Genomic DNA, 24,990 nt, shown 5'->3' with positions numbered 1-24,990 from the left:
AACTGGAGGAAAGGGTGACGGATCTCAGCGGTAGGACCAGAGGAGAATGTTGCTCATTTCCTTTTCTTCGAAGCGGGGACAGCGGTCTTCTTACTACGTGAGGTTGACATAGTATACCTGCAATGACAAGTCGAAATAAAAATAAAATTACTCCCCAACAATAGCATGGAAAAATATCCATGGTAAAATTAATAGAGATATTTTCTAGAAGTCAAGTACGAAAGAACAACTATGCTAAAAAAGAAAAATAAACCCAATCAGATAAAGTACATCATTATTATGAAAAAGACTACGAGAGTAATGCTAACGGAAATATCTAGTGAATGAATGCATATGGGTAAGCATGAAATCAATGGAAACAAGAAAAATGGATGAAGCAGCAAAATTATTGACTAACATTGCAAATTTCTATCATGATAACTATGATTATTTGCTCAAAATAAAACAAAATAACATGAAATAAGTAAAAGAATGAAGAAAATAAAGGGAAAAAAATGAACAAACACAAGAGGGAGGAGCTTTGGATCATCGAAAGTGGTGTTGTAGTCGGCGCACGAGCGTGGCAGGTCGGGCATGTGAAGTTGTAGCGGCTAGGGTTAGGGATTTTGAGGAAGGGGATGATGAATAATGAGGGTTTTATATAGATTTTGGGGCACACCCATGTGCCCTAATTTTTCCCCGTGTGTTTCACAATTTTTTTAAATCTGGGTGCGTTTGAGACTCAAACACGCCTGTGCTCTTTGGACGTGTTGGTGCCCACGGCTGTGTCACACGACTGTGTCCTACTTCGTTTGCTTCTCCCACGCCCATGTTCCATTGCGCACGCTCGTGTTTTTTTATCAGTCTTGAGCATGGGTGGTGGGCACGGGCGTGTCGCATGTCCCTGCTAAATTCTTAGTTTCAACCACGGTTCCTATACACAAGCATGTCGCACGCCCGTGTTGGTTTGGCAGACTCGCCCATGGCTATGTCGCACAGCCATGGCCACTTATCGCATCCTGTGCTAAGGAAAAATTTTGCCCTATTTTCACCCGGTTGTAACGCACCACCGTGTCTCCTCTCGTGGTGTGGGCACGGCCTAAGGCACACCCGTGCGCCCTGTCGTATGCATTAAAGAACCTGTGTTTCAATGACTCAGTTAGTGATTAGATGTTAAAACTAAAATTTTTAAAGAAATTATCATCGTTAGTGTTCGGATTGCCTCCCGAGAAGCGCTTATTTATAGTCTAAGCTCGAATTAACTTTCCGGTGCATGGTCATGGTGGTGCGAGGAGTTTACACTCCTCATCCCTGCTATCAATTTTATCAACATAAGGTTTAAGACGAGTACTGTTTACCTTAAAAGTGCCGAATTTGGGATGAATTACCTCGACTGTACCATATGGGAAAATACTGAGTACCGTAAGAGGGATTGCTCTGTTAGGTTTAAAAGTGGTAATGCGAGGGTTTGCTGCATCTAGTAGTACTTTGTCTCCAACCTTAAGTTGATTTGGTGCGACATTGAGATCGTCAAGGCGTGGTTTTGGTTTATCGTGTGTCCTCGGTTTATGTGTCTGCCATTTATCTAGTTCCTCAATTTGTAGCCTTCGTTCTTCATAGATAGGTCCTTTGTTGTTGCTTGAATGTGGGTCATGTAGGTTCTTCGAACTTATTTCCTGCAAAGTAGGTTGTACCACATGGTTAGTTTTAGTAGAATGATTTATACAACCACCTTCAAGTTTTGATATATTACTCTATTACGAGCTTGAAGGGTGATTGTGTCGTCTACCACACGAAGTGTGAGTTCACCTGTGCCAACATCAATTATTGTTTTAGCGGTTGCTAAAAAAGGGCCTCCCTAAAATTAAAGGAATGTTACTATCCTCCTCTATGTCTAGAACAGCGAAATCAATTGGGAATATAAATTTGTCAATTTTAATGAGTACATCTTCAATAATCCCCCTAGGAAATCTGATTGTTTTATCGGCTAATTGAATACTCATCCTTGATTGTTTGGGTTTCCCAAGACCTAGTTCTTAAACATTTTGTAAGGCATAACATTGATACTAGCCCCTAAATCAGCCAAAGCATTATTAACATCTAGGCTACCAATTAAACAGGGAATCGTAAAACTCCCTGGATCTTTTAATTTGTTGGCCAGTTTATTTTGCAGTATGGCTGAGCAAACCGCATTTAGCTCCATATGCAATGCCTCATCCAACTTCCGCTTATTTGTTAAAAGTTCCTTTAGGAATTTGACTATGTTTGGCATCTGTGAAAGAGCTTAATAAATGGCAAGTTAATATGTGACTTCTTTAATAATTTAAGGAATTTACTGAATTGTTCGTCTGTGCGGTCTTTTCTTGTCGCGTTGGGATATGGCACACGAAGTTTGTACTCTTTACTTACCGGTTTCTAGTTATTTTGGTCCTCTTCACCTTTACCTTTACTTACCACGATTTCTTGCCTCAGTTCTGGTTCAGGTGCAACTAACCCTTCCTCATCTTGAATGGTAATTGCATTGAGTTACTCCCTTGGGTTAGATTCAGTGTTACTCGACAAGCTACCCTGTGGTCATTCAGATATCAATTTAATGAGCTGACCTATCTGAGTTTCGAGCCCTTGGATTGATGCTTGTTGATTCTTAAGTGCTATCTCGGTATTCTAAAAACGAGTTTCTAACACCAAGATGAATTTTGTTAGCATCTCCTCAAGGTTTGGCTTTTTCTCTTGTTGGTAGGGTGGTTGTTGGAAGCCTGGAGGTGGTGGTTTCTGATTCCCTTGGCCTTCCGATGAGAAATTTGAGTGGTTCCACCAACCTGCATTGTAAGTATTACTATAAAGATTATTTTGATATTGAGGATTATTACCCATGTAATTTAACTACTCGTTCTCCATGTTGTGGCCATAGGGTGGGTATTCTTAATTGCTTGATCCACCTCCACTTGCTTTGCACTGCATTATTAGGTGAACCTGTGATGAACCAAGAAAACCGTCAATTTTTCTATTCAAAAGTTCTACATAATTAAAGAGCATGGTGACCGAATCAACGTTAAAAACGCCTATTGTTTTTGTGGGCTTTATCCTCATGACTTGCCACTGATAATTATTTAGTGACATCTCTTCTATAAATTCATAAGCATCCTCAGGTGTCTTATTATTGATAGTTCCACCAGCGACTGCGTCGATCATCTGTCGAGTCGAAAGATTCAGGCCATTGTGAAACGTTTGAACCTGTAGCCAGAGTGGTAACCCATGGTGAGGGCACCTTCTCAACAGATCCTTGTATCTCTCCCATGCATCGTAGAGTGTTTCTAGATCCATCTGCACAAAAGAGGAGATATCATTACACAATTTGGCTGTTTTGGCAGGCGAAAAATATTTTAATAAAAACTTTTCGGTTATTTGTTCCCAAGTAGTGATTGACCCTCGTGGTAACGAGTTCAACCATTTTTTAGCCTTATTCCTAAATGAAAAGGGAAACAATCGAAGGCGAATGGCATCATTAGAAATTCCATTTATTTTAAAAGTGTCGCAAAACTCTAAGAAATTTGCCAAGTGAGCGTTGGGATCCTCGTCCTGCAAACCATCAAACTGAACAAACTGTTGGATCATTTGAATGGTGTTAGGTTTCAGTTCAAAATGGTGTTAGGTTTCCTGTTAAAGAAGGTTTAGCATATTCATACATAGTACGTGGAGCAGGATTCTGATTAGCAGCAATTGCAGGAGGTATCAGATTTTCTTGGTTTTCAGCCATCTTCTCGGTTGTGGTTGAAGTATCATCCTCTTACTCTTCCTCTGTGTATCGTAAGCTTTGCCTTATTTCTTTTTGGTTTCTACAAACTGTGTGACGAATCTCACTATCAAACAGTAATGGTCCGACGGGTTTCATCTAGTCATACACTATAAAAACCTGCCAGGAACAAATAAAAGAAAAATTAGAAAAGAAAATAAAAATTTAAATTGCAAATAAATAGTAGAATAGCTAAAGTAATTAAAATAGAGTGTTCCTAATATCCTAGTTCCCCAACAACGGCGCTAAAAACTTGGTACGTGATATTCTGGGCAGGTTTTAAAAATTTATAATTAATCGTTCTTGAAACTAACTATTATCACGATGAAGGCAAGTGTACTTATCGAACAGTAGTATAGCTTTAGCAAGACCGGATTGTCGAACCCAAAGGAACCAGGAGTACTAGTAATTGCATTCTTTTTGTTATCTAGCCTAAAAATTAAGGGATTTGTTTATCTAAACTAATTAACTAAACTAAGAATGCACAAAGAGAAATTGGGGAAACGTTTTTGGGAAAATTCGATTGATTAAGACAATACCTAAGGAAAAATCCACCTAGACTTCACTTGTTATTTGCATCTGAATCAAATGATTTATTTATTTGACTTAATCCGTAGAAATCCCTAAGTTATATTATTATCTCTCTCGAGACTAATAGCATCTAACCCTAGGTTGATTTAATTGAAATCTCTTTCTAATTAATGCCCTAGTGTTGCATTAACTCGATCTATGGATCCCCTTATTAGGTTTCACCCTAATCCGGCAAAATCTTATCACCCTATCTCTAGGCATGCAATCAACTCCTCTTAATTATGACAAATTTACTCTTAGACAGGGTCTTTTCCTCATCTGAATAAGAGTATTAACTTGAATCAATATCCTAGAACAAGAATTAAGAACACATAATTAAGAACAAGTCAAATATTTATCATACAATTCTGATAATAGTAACAAGATCTATCTTAGGTTTCATTCCCCTTAGGTATTTAGGGGGTTTAGTTCATAATTATAAAAGAAAACATCTCAGAAGAACAATGAATACAAAACATAAAGAAAACCCAAAACCCCTGAATGGAAATTGAAGGGAGATCTTCAGTCTTGACGAAGAATCCAGCTTCTAAGATGGAACAATCGGCTTCCTTTGAGTAATTCCTTGCTTCCTACTCCGCGCGCCTGTTCTAAGTGCCTCCTACGGTGTTTAAATAGGCTTTAGAATGCCTAAGAGCCCTCAAAAGTGGCCTTTTTCGAATAGGGCTATACTTGGGCTCAACAGGGTCACACCCGTGTGACACGCCCGTGTACGATTACTGTAGCCCCTAGTCAAGGCTGTTGAATAGGCACGGGCGTGTAGTCTACCCGTGTAAGTCATGTTTCGATCTTGCCAAATGGACACGGCCGTGTGACGCCCGTGTGAGGAAGTCCAGGCCGTGTTAATTTCCCATGTGGGTCTATTTTCTTCATTTTCAGCCTATTTCTCGCTCTTTTTACTCTCTCATGCTCGCCTAAGTATAAAACATGAAATTAAAGGATTAGGAGCATCGAATTCACCAAATCTAAGGAGAAACCATCCATAAATGTGCTAGGCATGGGATAAAAATATGTATAAATTACAGTTTATCAAATCCCTATCGAGATTCCTATTCAACAAGGATTTTTAGTCAAAATAACTCAAACTTTGAGTTTGAATCCTATTATAGTGACGAACGAGAAGGTCCAAGTAATTCTTCGTATGCGCAAAGGTATTCATCCATGAAGATTCAATCTCAAAAAGATGATCGTATTTCATATGTGGATCCTTCATATCTTTCCAAACAAAAGGTTTCTCATTTTGATTCTTTTATGTTATCTCCCTCTTGTAATGAAATTGAAAATGCATGTTAGAAAGAATTTGAAAAGCAAAAAGATAGTGAGAAAAAACAAAGCGAGATTGAAAAAGAAAAAGAGTGCGAGCAAGAAGAAAATTGAAAAAGATAGTAAGAATGTGAAAGACACAAGTGACATTGAGTTTTCAAAACTAAAAGAGATTGTGGTAAAAGAGAGAGTGTTTGAAAATGAGTTAGAAAAAGAAACGAATGAAAAAGATGAAAGTGAGCAAGAAAACGTGAGTAATGTTTCTGCTAACCAACATGCGAGTTCTTCTCGTATCATTTCTTCTTTTCAAGCTTCTAAAGGTTCATATGACAAGTTCCAACTTTATTACCTTCCCAACGAGAGACGATTCCAATTAATCAAGAAAGGTAAGATCGAAGTTAATGTTAATCCACAAGTGCTTAAAAATAAGCAAGGTAAGGAATCTTTGGCAATCGAGTCATGACAATCTGATTTAAAAGTTGTTAATAAAATTTTCGATGACTCAATCCTTGAAAGATCTTCTCATTTTGATTTGATTAATTTTCATTTTATTAATAATGTTGATGATTTTGTTCCAGCTAGTGCCATGAAAAGTTTTTCTTATGATAAGTCTTACGGTGGCAATTCTTTTGATGACGTTGGATTTATTCAACATATGCAAACTTTGGACCTATGTGATAAAGATTATTCACATGGGAAGTTTGATCTATTTGATTGTGATGGTTACATGAAATATTTTAATTTTTATGCTAAATCGTCTTGTATAAGCATGCCTTTTTGGATGAAATGTGAAAGTATTAACTGTTTGAATGAATGTATGCTCACATCTTTCTTGTTCAGCATATGTGGTAAAGAGTTTTCGCGTAGGACGTCTAATCTGTCTGATTGTGATGTTCATGAAAAACCTTTAAACCCTTGTGTGAAACACTCATTCATTTACATGTCTGTTTGGAAGAGATTTAAAAGGTTTGATTGTTTGAATTTGTTTTTGCTTACATCTTCTTTATTTGGCATGTGTGACTTCTTGGTGAAATCGAAACTCTTGTTGCGTCATGGAATGGGTGATCAAAATCATGTATTCAAACCCGAAGCATGTTTTCTTGAGTCATTGCCAACTAAAGGTCAAAATCAAATTTATGATTGTAACGCCCCGTACCCGAGACCGTCGCCGGAGTCGAACGCGAGGTGTTAACAGACTTAATTCATTACTTAAATAGCTCAAACAATTTATTTTTAAAATTTTCAGTCAAGCTAGCAATCTGCGTCACAGTCGCTTAAAAATTCATATCTCGAGTTCCAAAACTCGAAATCTAATTCCGTAAATTTTCCCTAAAACTAGACTCATATATCTATTTACTAATTTTTTTATAGAATTTTTGGTCTAGCAAATTAGGGCATTTTATTAGTTAAAGTCTCCCCTATTTCAGGGTTTGACTGCTCTGAACTCTGTGTATTACGAATCAGAAATCTCCTTGTACAGAGTTTTAATGACTATTCCGTTTGTTTCTAATAAAACTAGAATCAATAAGGAATCTGTACATATAAATCATGACTTATAATTATCTTTGAACAATTTATGGTGAATTTCCAAATTCAGAACAGGGGATCCAGAAATCGCTCTAGACCTGTTTCACAAAAATTTAAACATCTCATAAAATATAACTCATATACCTATTTTGTTCCATCCATATAATAATAGACTCATAATTCTTCAATTCCATATTTTATTCATCATCTAATTGTATCTCTACTATTTTTAATGATTTTTCAAACTCACATCACTGTTGCTGTCTGAATCTATTTTATGGTAAATTTTACCTATTTCATGGTTTCCATGGATTAGCTAGCAATTTAGCATACATAACACCAAATATGATCATGATTAGTCATTCCAATGGCTAATCATTACCAAGCATTTCCATACCACTCAATAACCATATCATAAGACCATATATACAAAATGATTATAATGCTATACATGCCATACTCAAAATATACAAGCCATTATGCCAAGATGGTATACGGATAGTGTGAGTGTGCCTCGGACCGTTCCCGATTTCCGAGCTGGCTTGTCAACACTACAAGGAATGAAAAGGAGGGAGTAAGCATAAATGCTTAGTAAGCTCACATGAAAATAACAAGTAACACAACTATATATGCAAACATAAAACATCATTTGCATAATCATCACCGAGACATTCATATCACATTTTCATTTATCATCTTACCATATTGTTGTTATATCGAGTTTTCAACCCGAGGGTTAAGTACATACCTGTTCAAAGTATTCATTTCACAACACTTACCAATACGTCCCTTTCATCTCGAGTATTCCTCCATTTGAGTAGAATTTTACCCTTTGAACACATCGGAATATAATTCGGATACATGGAAAGTTTGCACATAGTGCCACATATGTAGCCAAGCTACCATGTAACCCGCCCATAACTGAAATCGGACTCAACTCAACGAGCTCGAGCATTCGCATCCATAAGTGAACTCGGACTCAACTCAACGAGCTCGGATGCCTAGTTACATCTCTCGAACTCGGACTCAACTCAACGAGTTCGGACATTCGCATCCATAAGTGAACTCGGACTCAACTCAATGAGTTCAGATGCCCAAATATCCTAGTGACATGTCACTTGTATCCTAATCCATTCCTAAGGTTCAACGGGACCTTTTTCCCAATCATGTGTCTCAACCATCTTCTACGGAATGCCGTTACCGATACTCGGTAGTATTTCACATTTTCCAAGTATATCACATAATTTGGCATATTAACAAACAATTATCACAGTATAATATTTCATAATAATTATCATATCATTTAAATAACATTAAAACATTTAAAATAATAACTATGTTACCAACATTTACATATGAACTTACCTCGTATGCGAAAATGGCTACTTTTACCATTTCGTCCACACCATTTTAGCCCGAATTTTAGTTTTCCTTGCTCTATCATTTAAAATATAGTCTAATTAGGACTCACATTATTCAAATTGACCCAAAATCATATTTTGGTAAAATTACAGTTTTGCCCCTAAACTTTCGCATATTTACACTTTTGCCCCAAAGCTCTTAAATTAAACTTCAGCCTATTTTCTTATGTTTTATGACATGCTGATCATTTTTCCCTTCTATGGTAACATTAAATTCTCACTCTAACATGTACTTATAACTATTAGGTATTTTTACCGATTAAGCCCTTTTGCTCGTTTTCACTTAAAACCGAGTAGTACAAGTTGTCTAACATAATTTAAAACCTCATATTCTATCATAAAACACCAAAATACACAAATTTCACCTATGGGTATTTTTCCAAATATGAACCCTAGGTTGAATTATTGCTAGCATAAGCTTAATCGAGCTACCGGGACTCCAAAAACGTAAAAATCATTAAAAACGAGGCTAGAACGGACTTACAATCGAGCTTGGAAGCTTGAAAAACCCTAGCCATGGTTTCTTCTTTCTATATTCGGCCATGGGGTTGAAGATGAGCAAAATTGGCTTTTAATTTTGTATTTTAATTCATTTTACCCCTAAATGACCAAAATGCCCTTACTACTAAACTTTCCAAAAATTCCATCCATGTCCAATTTTTGTCCATAGACTTAGAAATTGGTAAAATTGCTATTTAAGACCTCCTAATTAATATTTCAAAACAATTTCATACTAGAAACGTCTAGAATGCAAGTTTTACAAATTATTCGATTTAGTCCCTAATTTCAATTTAAGCACTTTATGCATAAAATTTCTTCACGAAATTTTCACAAAATTATGCAATCATATCATAGACCTCAAAATAATCATAAAATAATTATTTCTATCTCGGATTTTGTGGTCACGAAATCGCTATTCCGACTAGGCCAAAAATCAGGATATTACAACTCTCCCCCCCTTTAGGGATTTTCGTCCCCGAAAATCTTACCAGAAAAGTGGTCTTCACTTTTAATCTCATATTCGGTGTCAAGAACTTTCACTTAGGCTGTACCTCCAATACATCTCTTTAATTTCTTATATGATCTGAAAGCTTACGCCTCAACTCTCAACTGTTCTTAAATTTTCAACCCTTCTCGCTTCCTATGATATCATGACATAAAACTCGGATCTTAACTTGATTAATAGAGACCAGAATTCCAAGAAATCCAACAATCAAAGAGACCTAAAATTCCATGAATCTGATGAGTAGGAATTCATTCAATACAGATATGATTTATAGATCTCGCTAAACATTTAACAATAGGATACATCACATTTTCCTCTTTCTGCTATGGAATTAATTCTGATATGGCCTCAAGAATAATCCTTCTCATTTCCATCCCAATATCAACACTGACAAGGATAATTTTGATAGATTCGAATGCTCGGCTTTAACCCCTTTAACAACTCCGATTTTATATTACATCGAAAGCTCTAAACTATCACATTACCTCACTGTCTTGAAACACATCACAATTCATACAACGGTACATTACTGAAAGTCAGAAAGTCTTTACTCAATGTAGACTAGTCTAGTTCAGACGCTTTGGTTACCAATATTCTCATCTATCCAAACTTTGTCAACATGTAATAAACTTTTCAGCTTTCACAAGATGAAAACCTTATCATTCGTAGTGACTTTAACTAATATCCAACTCTTTCTAACAAATATACACTTCTCGTTCAGACTATTTACTCTTTTATCAATACAAAAATGAAATTATATTATCAGACTTGAGAAAAATAATCCTGACATAATTGTCACATGAAATCTTTCAGATAAATAATTCACCATATCGACTGAAACTCGCGCTTTTATCACTTATGGCTTTACTGATGTCAAATCCTTACACAGAAATTAGAAAAAAAATCCCAATACTAAAATCACCACATTACCAAGATCAAATTAGAAGTATAGTCATATTTGACATGATTAGCACGAGCTGAAGAACGTACTTCGAACATGAGTCATAATTAACAAATTATAGAACAAAGATAACAAGAAAACCGAATAAAGAAATCCAAGATACGATACTATGCCGAGAATCAAAACCAAACTCATAGAGAAAATACGAATACCCGATAATTCTTCAAAGAAAGAAAGTCCAAAAGAAAACATCATTTAATCCCACCGAATCAAATATAACAAGAACAATATATCTTCCCATACATATGTATCGATGAAGCATCAAGTAGAAGAAAGAATCATAATATCATATGTATTCTCTCATCAATTCTTATCGAATTTAAATGGAATAGAATACCCGATGAAATAGAGCAATATAAATTATAAACCAGTCAGACTACCAATGCTTTCATCCAACACTAGAATTAGAAGACATTCCCATATAACAAGAATTTCTTCAAGAGATCAATAGCCATTGAAATATTTACGAGAACGGGTAAACACATAGAACATCTCAAAAGAGATCGCTAAATCATCCATCATAACTGTCACACTCGGATAGTTCACATTTCAAATATCATTTCCCCAACTAGTTCGCCATCACAAATTTCATATTAAACCATTCACTAAAGAAGGTCATTCTGAATAAATTTTGATTTACACTTTTCTCGACCTTACACCGAGTAATTCGATTTACCAAAGAGAATTTCCTTCTCTAACTGGACAAGGCATAATTCCAATAATCTTTATATCAATCCGATACTTTATCGACTCGACTTTACTTATCAGCTCATTTTCAATCTCTGATCATACTTATAATTATTCTATCATTGAACTCTTTGGGTTCTCAACCGGAAACTTATTCAATACAAATCTCATGAAATTCCATTATAAGTACCACTTCGGTAAAGGGGAGGGGTTGTAGGACCTCTGACTCGACTTTCTTATACATACATATATGACACAACTTCCATCATCATAGCAACATCATCAAAATCATGTCATTCATTCAGGCAATGCAACATTCATGTTGGCTTACACAAATTTTCCTATTGTCCCATTTAGACAATATACTTATGCATACATTCTATGTTTTCTAGATAGCTTTACTTATCCATTCATTTAATTAAATTAATTCATGCTCATGACATTATATAAGGCCAAACAAACATAGATATTTGCATCACAATCACAACATTCATTTCGTGCATCATCATGTACATATCATTACAATCATATAATTCAGTCCAACAATTTAACATAGATAAATTCATCTCATTATAATCCTTTATCTTATAAAAATTATATATCATTAGCATTCATCAACATTCGACGTCCAAATCAAGACAAGGACATTTTCATTCGTATCATAATATTATGACTTTTATTCATACCTCTACTACTTCCTATTTATTCCGTTCATCTTATCAAGTAAGCCATATACACTACATCATATATTAAGCAAATATGGATATTTATCACATATGTATCATAAACTTTTATTCATACTTTTCTGAAGCGAGACTTATCATAATCATAATTTTACTCAAATACCTTCACATAACATTGAACATGGTCAGCGCAGCTCGGTTGGGGAGTACCCTGTCTAAATAAGACGGTACTCATACGCGTCGGAAGACATCACACTATCACAGATCAGTGGCATGTATAGCTAAACTTTTACACATGCTAAGTTAGTCCGAGAACCGACTAAACCTACTTTGATACCACCAAATGTAATGCCCCATACCCGAGACCGTCGCCGGAGTCAAACACGAGGTGTTAACAGACTTAATTCATTACTTAAACAGCTCAAACAATTTATTTCTAAAATTTTTAGTCAAGCTAGCAATCTGCGTCATAGTCGCTTAAAAATTCATATCTTGAGTTCCAAAACTCAAAATCCAATTCTGTAAATTTTCCCTAAAACTAGACTCATATATTTATTTACTAATTTTTTTCTAGAATTTTTTGTCTAGCAAATTAGTACAGTTTATTAGTTAAAGTCTCCACTGTTTCAGGGTTCAACTGCTTTGACCTCTGTGTATTACAAATCAGATATCTCCTTGTACAGAGTTTTAATGACTATGCGGTTTGTCTATAATAAAACTAGACTCAATAAGGAATCTGTACATATAAATCATGACTTATAATTATCTTTGAACAATTTATGGTGAATTTCCAAATTCAAAATAGGGGATCCAAAAATTGCTCTGGACCTGTTTCACAAAAATTTAAACATCTCATAAAATATAACTCATATACCTGTTTTGTTCCATTCATATTAAAATAGACTCATATTTCTTCAATTACATATTTTATTCATCATCTAATTGTATCTCTACTATTTTTAATGATTTTTCAAACTCACATCACTGTTGCTGTTTGAATCTATTTTATGGTAAATTTTACCTATTTCATGGTTTCCATGGATTAGCTGGAAATTTAGCATACATAACACCAAATATGATCATGATTAGCCATTCCAATGGCTAATCATTACCAAGCATTTCCATACCACTCAATAACCATATCATAAGACCATATATACAAAATGATTATAATGCTATACATGACATACTCAAAATATACAAGTCATTATGCCAAGATGGTATACGGATAGTGTGAGTGTGCCTCCGACCGTTTCCGATTTCGGAGCTGGTTTGTCAACACTACAAGGAAAGAAAAGGAGGGAGTAAGCATAAATGCTTAGTAAGCTCACATGCAAATAACAAGTAACACAACTATATACGCAAACATAAAACATCATTTGCATAATCATCACCGAGACATTCATATCACATTTTCATTTATCATCTTACCATATTGTTGTTATATCGAGTTTTCAACCCGAGGGTTAAGTACATACCTGTTCAAAGTATTCATTTCACAACACTTACCAATACGTCCCTTTCATCTTGAGTATTCCTCCATTTGTATAGAATTTTACCCGTTGAACACATCGGAATATAATTCGGATACATGGAAAGTTTGCACATAAGTGCCACATATGTAGCCAAGCTACCATGTAACCCGCCCATAAGTGAACTCGGACTCAACTCAACGAGCTCAGGCGTTCGCATCCATAAGTGAACTCAGACTCAACTCAACGAGCTCGGATGCCTAGTTACATCTCTCGAACTCAGACTCAACTCAACGAGTTCGGACATTCGCATCCATAAGTGAACTCGGACTCAACTCAATGAGTTCGGATGCCCAAATATCCTAGTGACATGTCACTTGTATCCTAATCCATTCCTAAGGTTCAACGGGACCTCTTTCCCAATCATGTGTCTCAACCATCTTCTACGGAATACCGTTACCGATACTCGGTAGTATTTCACATTTTCCAAGTATATCACATAATTTGACATATTAACAAACAATTATCACAGTATAATATTTCATAATAATTATCATATCATTTAAATAACATTAAAACATTTAAAATAATAACTATGTTACCAACATTTACATATGAACTTACCTCGTATACGAAAATGGCTACTTTTACCATTTCGTCCACACCATTTTAGCCTGAATTTTAGTTTTCCTTGCTCTATCATTTAAAATATAGTCTACTTAGGACTCACATTATTCAAATTGACTCAAAATCATATTTTGGAAAAATTACAGTTTTGCCCCTAAACTTTCGCATATTTACACTTTTGCCCCAAAGCTCTTAAATTAAACTTCAGCCTATTTTCTTATGTTTTATGACATTCTGATCATTTTTCCCTTCTATGGTAACATCAAATTCTCACTCTAACATGTACTTATGACTATTAGGTATTTTTACCGATTGAGCCCTTTTGCTCGTTTTCACTTAAAACCGAGTAGTACAAGTTGTCTAACATAATTTAAAACCTCATATTCTATCATAAAACACCAAAATACACAAACTTCACCTATGGGTATTTTTCCAAATATGAACCCTAGGTTGAATTATTGCTAGCATAAGCTTAATCGAGCTACCGGGACTCCAAAAACGTAAAAATCATTAAAAACGAGGCTAGAACGGACTTACAATCAAGCTTGGAAGCTTGAAAAACCCTAGCCATGATTTCTCCTTGCTATATTCAGCCATGGGGTTGAAGATGAGCAAAATTGGCTTTTAATTTTGTATTTTAATTCATTTTACCCCTAAATGACCAAAATGCCCTTACTACTAAACTTTCCAAAAATTCCATCCATGTTCAATTTTTGTCCATAGACTTTGAAATTGGTAAAATTGCTATTTAAGACCTCCTAATTAATATTTCAAAACAATTTCATACTAGAAACTTCTAGCATGCAAGTTTTACAAATTATTCGATTTAGTCCCTAATTTCAATTTAAGCACTTTATGCATAAAATTTCTTCACGAAATTTTCACAAAATCATGCAATCATATCATAGACTTAAAAATAATCATAAAATAATTATTTCTATCTCGGATTTTGTGGTCACGAAATCGCTATTCCGTCTAGGCCCAAAATCAGGATATTACAATGATTCTGGAGGTTGTTCGATATTATGCCTTAAGGGATCCGAACATGATGTGTATGCTTATAACTTTAGTTTGCTTTGTTTTCCTACCATGTTGCCAGTCAAGAAATATTTAAGTCAACCAGAACTGGTAAGAGAAAACCTTGTTTTTGATCCCGATGAATATTATTCCATATCATTGTACAAAGGATTTGAGTCATACAATGTTTTTTTTTTGAGGTTATAATTTTCGAATGACTTGTGATTCTAGTTGGTTGCCATCAATGGATTTCTTATTTCATTATGATAAGGTGAGGCCAACTTCTAATTTTGATCCCGGGATTGGATTACATGATCAATTTTTGATTCATTGCGGAAGAGTAAAATCAACTTCTGTGTTTGATCCCGACATTGGTATATTTGCTCAATTTTTGAATAAGATTCTGAAAAGTTCTCTTAAGATTATATCTAGTGATACTAAACAATTTCATTCTTGTGTAGGTGACACTTCGAAATGGTTTCCTCCTAAAGAGGGAGGGCATGCACCTAACATTTTTTCTCTTCGAGTTATGTGCAATTTTCAGATTCTTGGGAGAAATTTTGCCAAGTTCACTAACCAAAGGGTTCATGACGAAAAAAGATTTTTTGCGAGCAAGCGGCCCGATTTAAGGACAAATCACTTTAAAGAAGGAGGGGATGATACGACCACGCCCTAGGAACACCCTTGGTCCAGCTCACCAAGCGAGGCTAGTAATCTTTTGCAAGCTGATCAGCTCGATCCTAGCCTATTGAGCTTGATTCAGCTCGAACTTTAGCTCATTGAGCTTGATCTGGCTCAACTTTAGCTTATTGAGCTCGTTCCATCTTTTTAATTTATGCACTTTAGTTGCTGGAATAAGCTTCATTTAGTTTAAGTTATTTAGTTAATTTAGTTTAAGTAATTAATGTGTCTTAAGTTAATTAATATGTTTAAGTATTTTCAGCATTAAATATGTCTTAGTTAATTAATTTGTATCAATTTGCATAGCCATTTAATTTGCCTGAAAACTATTTAATTTGTCTTAGCTCAAACAGCCATTTAAAGTGCCTTAAACTTAGGCAACTTAATTGAGCTAGTTAATGTGTCCTTACCGAATTTTAATTGATGTGTTTAGGTGATCATTCAGCTGAATTCAGTTGGTGCATGGATGTCATTAATAGGCACATGTATTTGGAGCTGGATCATTAAGCTAAATTAAAGTCTAGCAACTGTTTCTCTTCTCCAACGGGCTCTTCATGAAGAGCAATGGACAAGGAGCTGCTCACACAAGACTATTCAGCTCACAAAACATTTTTACACCATGGGAGCTATTCATTTTCATCCATTCACACTTGGAGGCTATTGGAGGTCAAGTGTTCATACCAATTTGGCTATTCATGCATCACATTCTTATTAAAAATGGCTTTTGCATTTTCAGCTTCCCAGGAAAGAAATAAACACATTCACATTGCTGGAAAATTCCTTTCACCTTAGATGACCATTCAGATTTGTGCATTCACACTTGAGGGGCTGCTCATATTTGGTTTCACACCTAATGTCTATTGGAGCACTCAAGACATCATTTGACACCTTCAAAACCATTCAGCTAATCAAAGCAACTCATTAAAAGGTTGTTCACACCATTGGACGTTTTTGGGAAGCTTCAAGGAAACTTCAGCTTAGTTAAGTTGATTTGAGCTATCCATTTAGTTTCTTTAATGACCATTGGTGTCTCCCATGCTAGGAAACTTCAAGGAACCTTCAAGGAAGCTTCAAGGGATGTTCTAGGAAGTTGCCAAGAAGTTTCAGCTCATTTAAGCTAAATATTTGCTGCCTATTCAGCTCCCTAAGTGCCTATTCGTCTAGCTAGATGTTTAGCTATAAATACTTAGCCAATTTTATGTTGTTAAGACTTTTTGCTCATTGTTGAATGTTTATAACATTTGTGAGTTTTTCAACTCTCTTAATTCGTTTTAGACTTAGCTTGACTTTTCTAGCTTGCTAGTGGCGTCATTCTATTTCTTTGAACTTATCACTCCTAAATCGAGTGTGGCGTTCACCCTATTGATATCTTTGGTTCCTATCTTCCTAAATAACGGGTCAAGATCTTAACTTCCATCTTCCATCCATCTTAAGCGTCGTATAAGGTTTGGGTCAATACTTTCTATAGTATTGGTTCTTCCTTGGCATTAATCTCATTTTCCCTCCATATTATCCATCGTATCATTTACCTTAATTTCTTTGTTTAGCCAATATACCATTAACCTATCTTAAGCACTCTATGAAACCCCTTTGTTTAAACCATCACTTAGCCGAATTTCATATAAACTCCAAATAAAATGGAACTTCTCATTTTAATGATTAGGCATCTAAATGACTCAACTCATTTCACCGAAGCGAGATCATATCAATTAACTTATAATACTCTAATTTTGTACCTTTTTCAAGTTAGTCATTTTTACTAAATTAAGCATACAAACGTTGAAATTTTTAACGAAATTTTTATACAACATTATTAACATATTGTAGACATTAAAATAATAATAAAATAAATATTTCGACTTCGTATTTGTTTTTCCAAAATCGTTGTTCTGATTTGACTGAAAACTAGCTGTTACAAGCGCAATAGCTTTGACCCACCTAGAGACATAGTGTAAGGCCCTAGAAATAGGTCTAGTATTTTCGGGTAAGTTTACCAGGTTTCGAGTGAAAATTAGGAGTTAATTGAGTTTATTAGTGATTTTTAATTTAGCTAGCTTAATTTCATTTTAAAAATTGGTAAATAATATTCGGAAAATAAAAATATTTTAGAAAAGTTAATTTTATGGTTTTCAATAATTTTTGTGTAAAATAAATATTTTGGGTCTAAGTAGAATTGAAAACTAAATAAAATGGGGGTTTAATTGAGAGAATTTAAAATATTAACTAAATAGGATCATTTTGCAAAACAAGGGAAACGTAAGAGTGGTTTTATAGAAAATTATCCTTATTTTAGCAATTTTGGGGGAAAAAGAATTTTGTAAAAAAACAAGGGAAATGTGGGAGTGGCCTGATGGCAATTTCCCCAATTTTTGAAAATCAGGTGAGGGTTTTCAGTTTTAAAGACATTGCAAGTACCTCACTTTGCACACATTTTCACCTGAATTAAGAGCTTTTTCTCTCTCTCTTTTTTTTTTTTTGCTCATTTTCATAGACCACATATCAAAGAAAAGATCTAAACTTTTACTCTTTCAAAATTCTCTCCAAAATCTCCATAAAAATTTTCCAAAGTTTAGCAAAAGTCATCCGAAATTTTCAAGGATCTTGATTCAATCTTCTAAATTGATGATTTGAGATCAATTGAAGGTAATTTTCAACTCTAAATTTATTTTTAAGTTGTTTTCAATCATTATTTCCTATTTAAATTGATTAAAATGGATTTTCAAGTTTTAATTTCTTGTTTCTTGAATATGGAACTCAACAATGGTGAATCCATGATTTTCAGTTGGAATCCAAGTTTTAATGGATGTTTAAGACCAAATATGTTTATTAAGAGGTTTTTAATCATAGAACAGGAGATCAAACTTGTTTGGTTGATCAATTTTGATCAATTTGTTTTTAATAAAAGAGATGAGTTGATTTTTTGGAAAATTTTAAAGCGATTTAATAGATGAAATTAACACTTAGGTTTTATTGAATGTTACTTGTAATTATGGAATTTAATTGATTATTAAATGTAAATCGTATTAGCTGTTCCAACTTGACTGGTAATATCCAGTATCCTATTCCGGTAGCAAAAATGAGATATGAGTGTTACATTAAGTATGATTTTCAGTAAGTATATGCAAAACTATTTTCAAACTTATATGTTTTATGACAAGAAGGACCTGCGACTGGGTCTCGCACCTTCACTGCAAACCCAGCATGCGACATAATTTTCAAACTAAGTCTTCCTTTTGTTTTAAACTTTATGTTTAAGCATACTCTGCTGATTCTTGATTATTCACTGAGTTCGCAATGAGCTCACCCACTCCTCTCTTACTTTGTAGGAAGGTAGGTCACGGATGGTAGTGGTGAGGTAGATGTCTTGGCGAGGCTCATCCTTAAATAGATACTGGCGAACCTAGAAATTAGGTGATTGGGTTTATTATTTTATCTGGGTTTAGATTTATCATAATTTGACTCTATTATTGAAATAATTTCTTTTAAATTTTAAGTTTATTTTGTTTTGTGAACCATGTCTTATAATATTTTATTATCCTTTATTATTAATAAAGTTTGATGCTTATTCATGCATAAGTGTTACATGTATTTCCTTTTGTCATAATATGCGAGTCAAATTCATTAAGTATTTTCTATGACCTTAGATGTTACATGCGTACCTCTGGTAGAGATAGTCTTTCTACTTAGCAAACTGATGTGATCCGGCTTGAGTGATTGAGTCGAGTTCACATAAGTTGCCCGATTGTCGACGAGAAGGGTTGTTCACAAATTTGTTGATTTGTTAGAATTGGCTTAGAAGGCTGAATGTTAATGAAGTGGGGTTCAAAGTTGGCTAGATAGATGATGGTAGGTTTGGCTAGAAAGAAGCAAAGGTAGAAGATGTGTTGGATGGGTTCGGTTTAGGGTAATAAGTGAAAGAAGGATAAAAGATGAAAATGAAAAATCGAACTTAAACTTCAAGAGTAATTCAACACTATAATGAGTGTCACCACAGTTCCTATATTGTTTAAGGTGAAAAAGGTGACTGGTAGTTGGATAGGAGAATGCCACACCAAGTGATGGTGATAAGTTCTAAAAAACAAGTTCGGTTGACGCCACTAGCAAGCTAGATAAGTCGCTTGAGAGTCGTATGAAAGTTGAGAGGAAGTAAACCTCACAGAAACAAAGTTTCATTAAACAAATTGTCAAAAAGTCTTCTACAACTTGAAATTAACTAAGTATTTATAGCCAAAAAGCTAGGCTAGCTGAATGGACAATTGGATAGCCAAATGGTCACTTAATTTTAGCTTTTAATGAGCTGAAAATTCCAAAAAAATTCAAGAAAATTCTAGGAAGCTTCTCCAGCCTTGGGAACGTCTTTAGACATCTTCTAGAGTGTTTACATGTAGCTGGAATTAATTGGAATGCATGGGAGCTGGTTAGCCTTTTTGGAGACGTCTAAGGGCTGCCTTTTGGTGTTTTCAACCAGCTTTCATTGAAGGAAGTTAATTGTTGACCTGAACAATTGAATGAAGTGGCTGGAGCTAGGCTAGATTCAGCCAAAGGGTTTTAATGAGCTTAAATGGGCTGCTTTGATCAGCTGAATAGTTTGGAGTTCATTAAAATCTACTTGGCGATCATCAAGAGTTTTGTTTTTTTTAGTGTGAACAGATGGAATTGAATAGCCTTTGTGTGTGAAAGCCTCAAACCGAATGGTCCCTAGTGTGAAAAGCATCTCCAGCAATGTGAAAACTCTCTTGGTCATTGGTCTCCTCGAAGGGATACTTGGGAGAACTAAATCAGCAGCTCTCTTGTATTCGAGCCATCCATTGTATATGGCTGCACAAATTAATTCAGCAAATTAATTAAGTTTCAGACACAATTAAATTCAACAGCAACTAAACTAATTAATTTGGAACATGTAATTAATTTGTCTAAACTAAGACACATTAAAATCAAACAATGACTAAGACACTTATTTTCAGCAGCAGCCAAGACACATTAAAAATCTGTATTAAGCTAGGACATATTAATAACATGCATTAAACTAAGACACATTAAACACTACAATTATTAGATTCAGATTATAATTTATTTATGAGCTGAAATAAATTAACTACTTAGCTAGACACATGAAATTATTCCAGCATGAAATTGTTCCAGCAAAAAAAATAAAACAGACGCAAGCTAAAATGAACTAAAACTAAATTAAAAGATAAAATTGAGCTAACTTTGATATTAACTAGCTAGAAATAACACTTTATTTATTTAATCAATTAAATACAAAACTGAAAGAAATAAGAAAGAGCTCGTTTGAGCTGAAACAAGCTGAATTGAGCTCAACGAGCTGGAATTTGAACTAATTCAGTTTGCAAGAGTTGGCAAGTAATGCCTAGGGAGCTGGTCCAAGAGTGTGCTCGAGGCGTAATCGTATCACAAACCCCATTGTGCGAGCCTATATATGCATGCGAACCCTTGTACTCATGCGAACCCTACTAATGAATGAGAACCCTTGCATGCATGATTCTTTTGTTTGCAAAGTCTGTTTGTTTACAAAACCATATTGTATTTAGTGAACATTGTATGCGAATTTATGCCTTTGCCCGAACTCATACTTTGTGTGTTGCGAACTCATGTGGAATGCTGCTATGCGAACTTATATTATTTGATGTTTGCATCACCATTCACCAATTTTTAGCTTCAGGGGCCTTAGTTTTGATCCTTGACCTTAGTAGTACCGCAACAAGTCAAATAGAATCCAATTTGCTATAGTGCAAGAAGATGTATTGGTATATCTCCCCTCTTGTGTCGATACCACGATGTCAGGGAGAAGTTTGTGCATTATTTTCAGCCTTTTTGACTTCTGATCATCTATTATGGGTCTCAGAGAACACCATTCGCTCCTGGACCCTCTCAAAATAATTTTAAGATGATTTTTAAGCCTTCAAAATGATTTTTTTTATTAATTTTACTAGTTTTAATTTTTTTTAAGTTTTAATTTATAGTAAAATCTTTACATTTCCCACCCGAAAGACTTTAATTGAATCCGATTAGCCCTAAACACTTTATTTTTTATTTGAATGGGTCCTAACATGTATTCAATGACGCAAAATGATTTTAAATAATTGAATTTCATCCTTTCTTGAGTTTTTTTAAAGAAATTCTATAAAGTTACCAGATGATGTTTTTATTAAAAGAAAACTTTGATTTTTGTTTGAAAGTGCTCTGGTAGCACCTCCCATTTGTACTGTATATCAGAATGAGTAAGGGTATTATAAAAATATTATATATGATAATTTTTAATTTTTGTTACTCGTTTAAAAATCCTTTTATGGTACTGATATTTTTTATAGTTAGTAATATTTTTAAAAATATTAATCATGTAAATGTGTAATTATAATTTATAGTACTAAACATGACATATTAGATTACGATCTTATTTCACTGTCAACCAAACATGTTGAGTGAATACTAATTTTTATAATTAATTACACTTTCATCCAATTACTTTTTATTGTCCAAACAAATCTTTAATAATCATTTATGTAGTTTAGTGAAAATACTGTGAAGTTATCCTACATTTTCTCAACCAAATAAATTCACCTTCCGATCAACTTAAGCAAACAATAATAATAATACCGATGAATTACCAAGCAAACTGGAGTAAGTATTTATATCGTATCCCTTAAACGGCGAAAGAGATTAGGGATAGGAGCGAAAGGGAAAGTTAAGCGAAAGAGAAATAGAAAGAAAGAAGAAAAAGTACGTATGGTATTAATTAAAAGAAAAGGAAGGAAACAAACAAACAAACAAGCAACCATGTTTCAGATGAGTAATTAAGGGAAACAAACAACAGGTCCCCATCATTCTTCTCTTGCCATGCTCTATTTTTGTATTTCCCATTTCTACTTGCAATAGAAAATAATGGAACCCCTCCACCAAGTCTTGTTCATGAATCACTTGCACACTCAATCTTTCACAAATTTAATAACGCTATAAACAAAAAACAAGTAATATATTTTTTTCATTCTAGTGTATTTTTTACTTTTCACAGCTTACCAAATAATATTTAGGAAAAGCAAAATCCTTTTGTTACTTTGGTTTAACTACAAATTTAGTATGAGCATTTAGACTCTATTCTATTAACACTAAAATAAGTCTTGCTTGCTTCCGCCAATATCAAAACATGTAAGTATTAAACTGTTGTGTAATGTTGAGAGTAAAATGGTACATGGCAAAATAGGTAATTGTTTTTATTTATTTCAAAGTTTGAAAAAAAGTAAAAAGAAAACTAGAAATGGCCGTGATCTAGTGTTGGTTAAATACTGAGTCCTATAGATAACTTCAAACAAACTTGAAACGAATTAAGCTTGAGATAGTGATGAATTCTTGATAATAATTAAGCTTGAGGGAATCCCATACCTTTAAACACATTTTTATTTATGCTTATATTTATGGAAGAATTATCAGATCCGAAGTACCATTTTCAAAATTTTCTTGAAAAGAATTAGTTTTTATGATGGAAGTATGATAGTACAAAAATACAGATAACTATAACTTATTATTATAAGCTAAAGAAATTAAATAAGCGATTAACAAGAGCTTTTCTATTTTTGTTACAATGAAATATTGTAAAAAATAACAAAAATGGGGGCTAATTAAAAACAGCTCAACCTGTGTTACATACGTGATACGTGCAATAATCATTGATAGTATCTAAAAGTTAAGAAACCTATTAACTGATGAAACTTGGAACAGATCTCATGTTCGGTGTCAATATATGAGTTTCAATTTAAAGCTAATAATGAGTTATTAAATAAAACTACTAGCAGTACTAGAAGTTAACATTAAACAGCTTCTAGATTTCATAAAATCATGATCTTAATTACAGTCTTTTCGATCTGTCTTATTCAAACTTTGCTTCAATACAAGTGAAAAAGTCAAAGAAAAAATGAAAAAGGAGGAAGAAAAGATTATAAGCAAAAGAGAAAGGTGAAGAACTAAAAAGAAAATTGAGAGAGAGATCTCTTGGAATATAACTTGCAATCCCATGGCTTTCCTTTCTCTCACAGGAAATGCAAAATCATTATGTGAGCATAGAAAAGAACCAACAATGTAAGTTACCAAAATAGCAATAATATATAACAAGTGCTAATAACAATTGTTACTTTGACAGAAGATCTTAAGAGTTTTAGTATACTATCTGCTATTTTGCTTTCTTCTTTTCTTTTAGGACATGAAAAGCTTGTTGCCACACTTGCAACGCCAAGCTTCGGGGTAGTACTCAAGTGGCATACTAAACCCTGGTTGAATTGGAACGTGAACTGGTTTACAAGGTGAGCAGTTACCACACTTGGATCTACAGGAAGGTGGTGAAGAACCAGGTCCACTGAGTCGTTTCTGAGCAATGAACCGATCTAACACCCCTGACCCGCTTCTCTTCTTACTTCCTTCCCTCTCCTGGAACCCGCTGCCTGCACAAAGAAACACAAAACCACACTGAATCAAGACCGAGTAAATGGTTATATTATTCGTCCATGCATGTTTATTCCGGTTCACAAAATAAACGAGAGGGGAATTAAAGTACTTACCGAATCGAGAAAGAGTAATGACAGAAGCAAATAAGAGAAAGGCCAAGGCAGCAGCTGTGTGTTGGCGATGGTGGTGGGATACGCCCATGCCGAGGAGGAGCAGGCCGAGAGTTTTATTAAACTCAGCTCAAGGAGGGATGAAGATAGTTTGGGTTGAGTAAGGGAAGGAGATAGCTATTAATTATTGAAGGTTTTTCGTTGTTTCATTTCACTTTTTCTTTAGCCGGAGAGTCCAAGTCAAAGACACAAATATACACAAAAGATTGTAAGGGAGAAAGGATATGTATTTTTGTTTTATTGTTTGGCCAAATAAGTAGTGCTGGGGTCTACCAATTCGCTGGATGATTGTAAATTGGGATGCTGTTATTTTTTCTTTCTACACTGTTTTCTTTCTTGTGGATATTTTTTTTAGCATACATAATACGGTAACTTGTAGGTTATTTTTTTGGTAAAATAAAACACCTTTTAAGCCACACTGCTAAGAAAACAAATTAGTTCCTTATACAACCAATATAATCAGCTTGAATTACATCCCATATTGAATAAGGTGGTTCTTCAAACCCTTACTACTATGAAACTTGTAGCTAATAACCTTAGCTATATGGTCAACCATTGCATTATGAGTTCTCCAAATATGGTGTATACAAACCTTCCAACTTAAACGTGTCATTCGATGAATAGAGCGTAGTTCCAACATCTTACTATCAGCTGCTCT

At 34.4% G+C, this 24,990-nt stretch overlaps 1 protein-coding gene and 1 non-coding gene across 2 annotated transcripts; one reads left to right on the top strand and one right to left on the bottom strand.

Moving 5' to 3' along the window:
* The first annotated feature begins 3,229 nt into the window (after positions 1 to 3,229).
* On the top strand, positions 3,230 to 3,336 carry LOC128283315 (small nucleolar RNA R71). The gene has a single exon (XR_008273657.1). It is a non-coding gene; the product is annotated as a small nucleolar RNA R71 (small nucleolar RNA).
* A 20,468-nt stretch (positions 3,337 to 23,804) lies between these two features.
* On the bottom strand, positions 23,805 to 24,554 carry LOC108452492 (EPIDERMAL PATTERNING FACTOR-like protein 5). The gene is made up of 2 exons (XM_017750286.2): positions 24,276 to 24,554; positions 23,805 to 24,158 (listed from the first exon to the last, which is right to left on the bottom strand). Exons 1-2 carry the CDS (start codon positions 24,361 to 24,363, stop codon positions 23,914 to 23,916), a joined length of 333 nt encoding a protein of 110 aa, XP_017605775.1. The 5' UTR covers positions 24,364 to 24,554; the 3' UTR covers positions 23,805 to 23,913.
* Between the last annotated feature and the right edge of the window lie 436 nt (positions 24,555 to 24,990).

Source organism: Gossypium arboreum, chromosome 10 (genome assembly GCF_025698485.1).
Source record: "Gossypium arboreum isolate Shixiya-1 chromosome 10, ASM2569848v2, whole genome shotgun sequence".
Classification (NCBI taxonomy): Eukaryota; Viridiplantae; Streptophyta; class Magnoliopsida; order Malvales; family Malvaceae; genus Gossypium; species Gossypium arboreum.
Note: the sequence above shows the minus strand (reverse complement) of the source record. Positions and strands in the feature narration are given on the sequence as shown.

Excerpts from the sequence above, each read along its gene's own strand:
- LOC108452492 (XM_017750286.2), bottom strand. The coding sequence starts at position 24,363 with ATGGGCGTATCCCACCACCATCGCCAACACACAGCTGCTGCCTTGGCC. Across the intron at positions 24,159-24,275 it reads CATTACTCTTTCTCGATTCG|GCAGCGGGTTCCAGGAGAGG; the intron begins GTAAGTACTTTA and ends TTCTTTGTGCAG.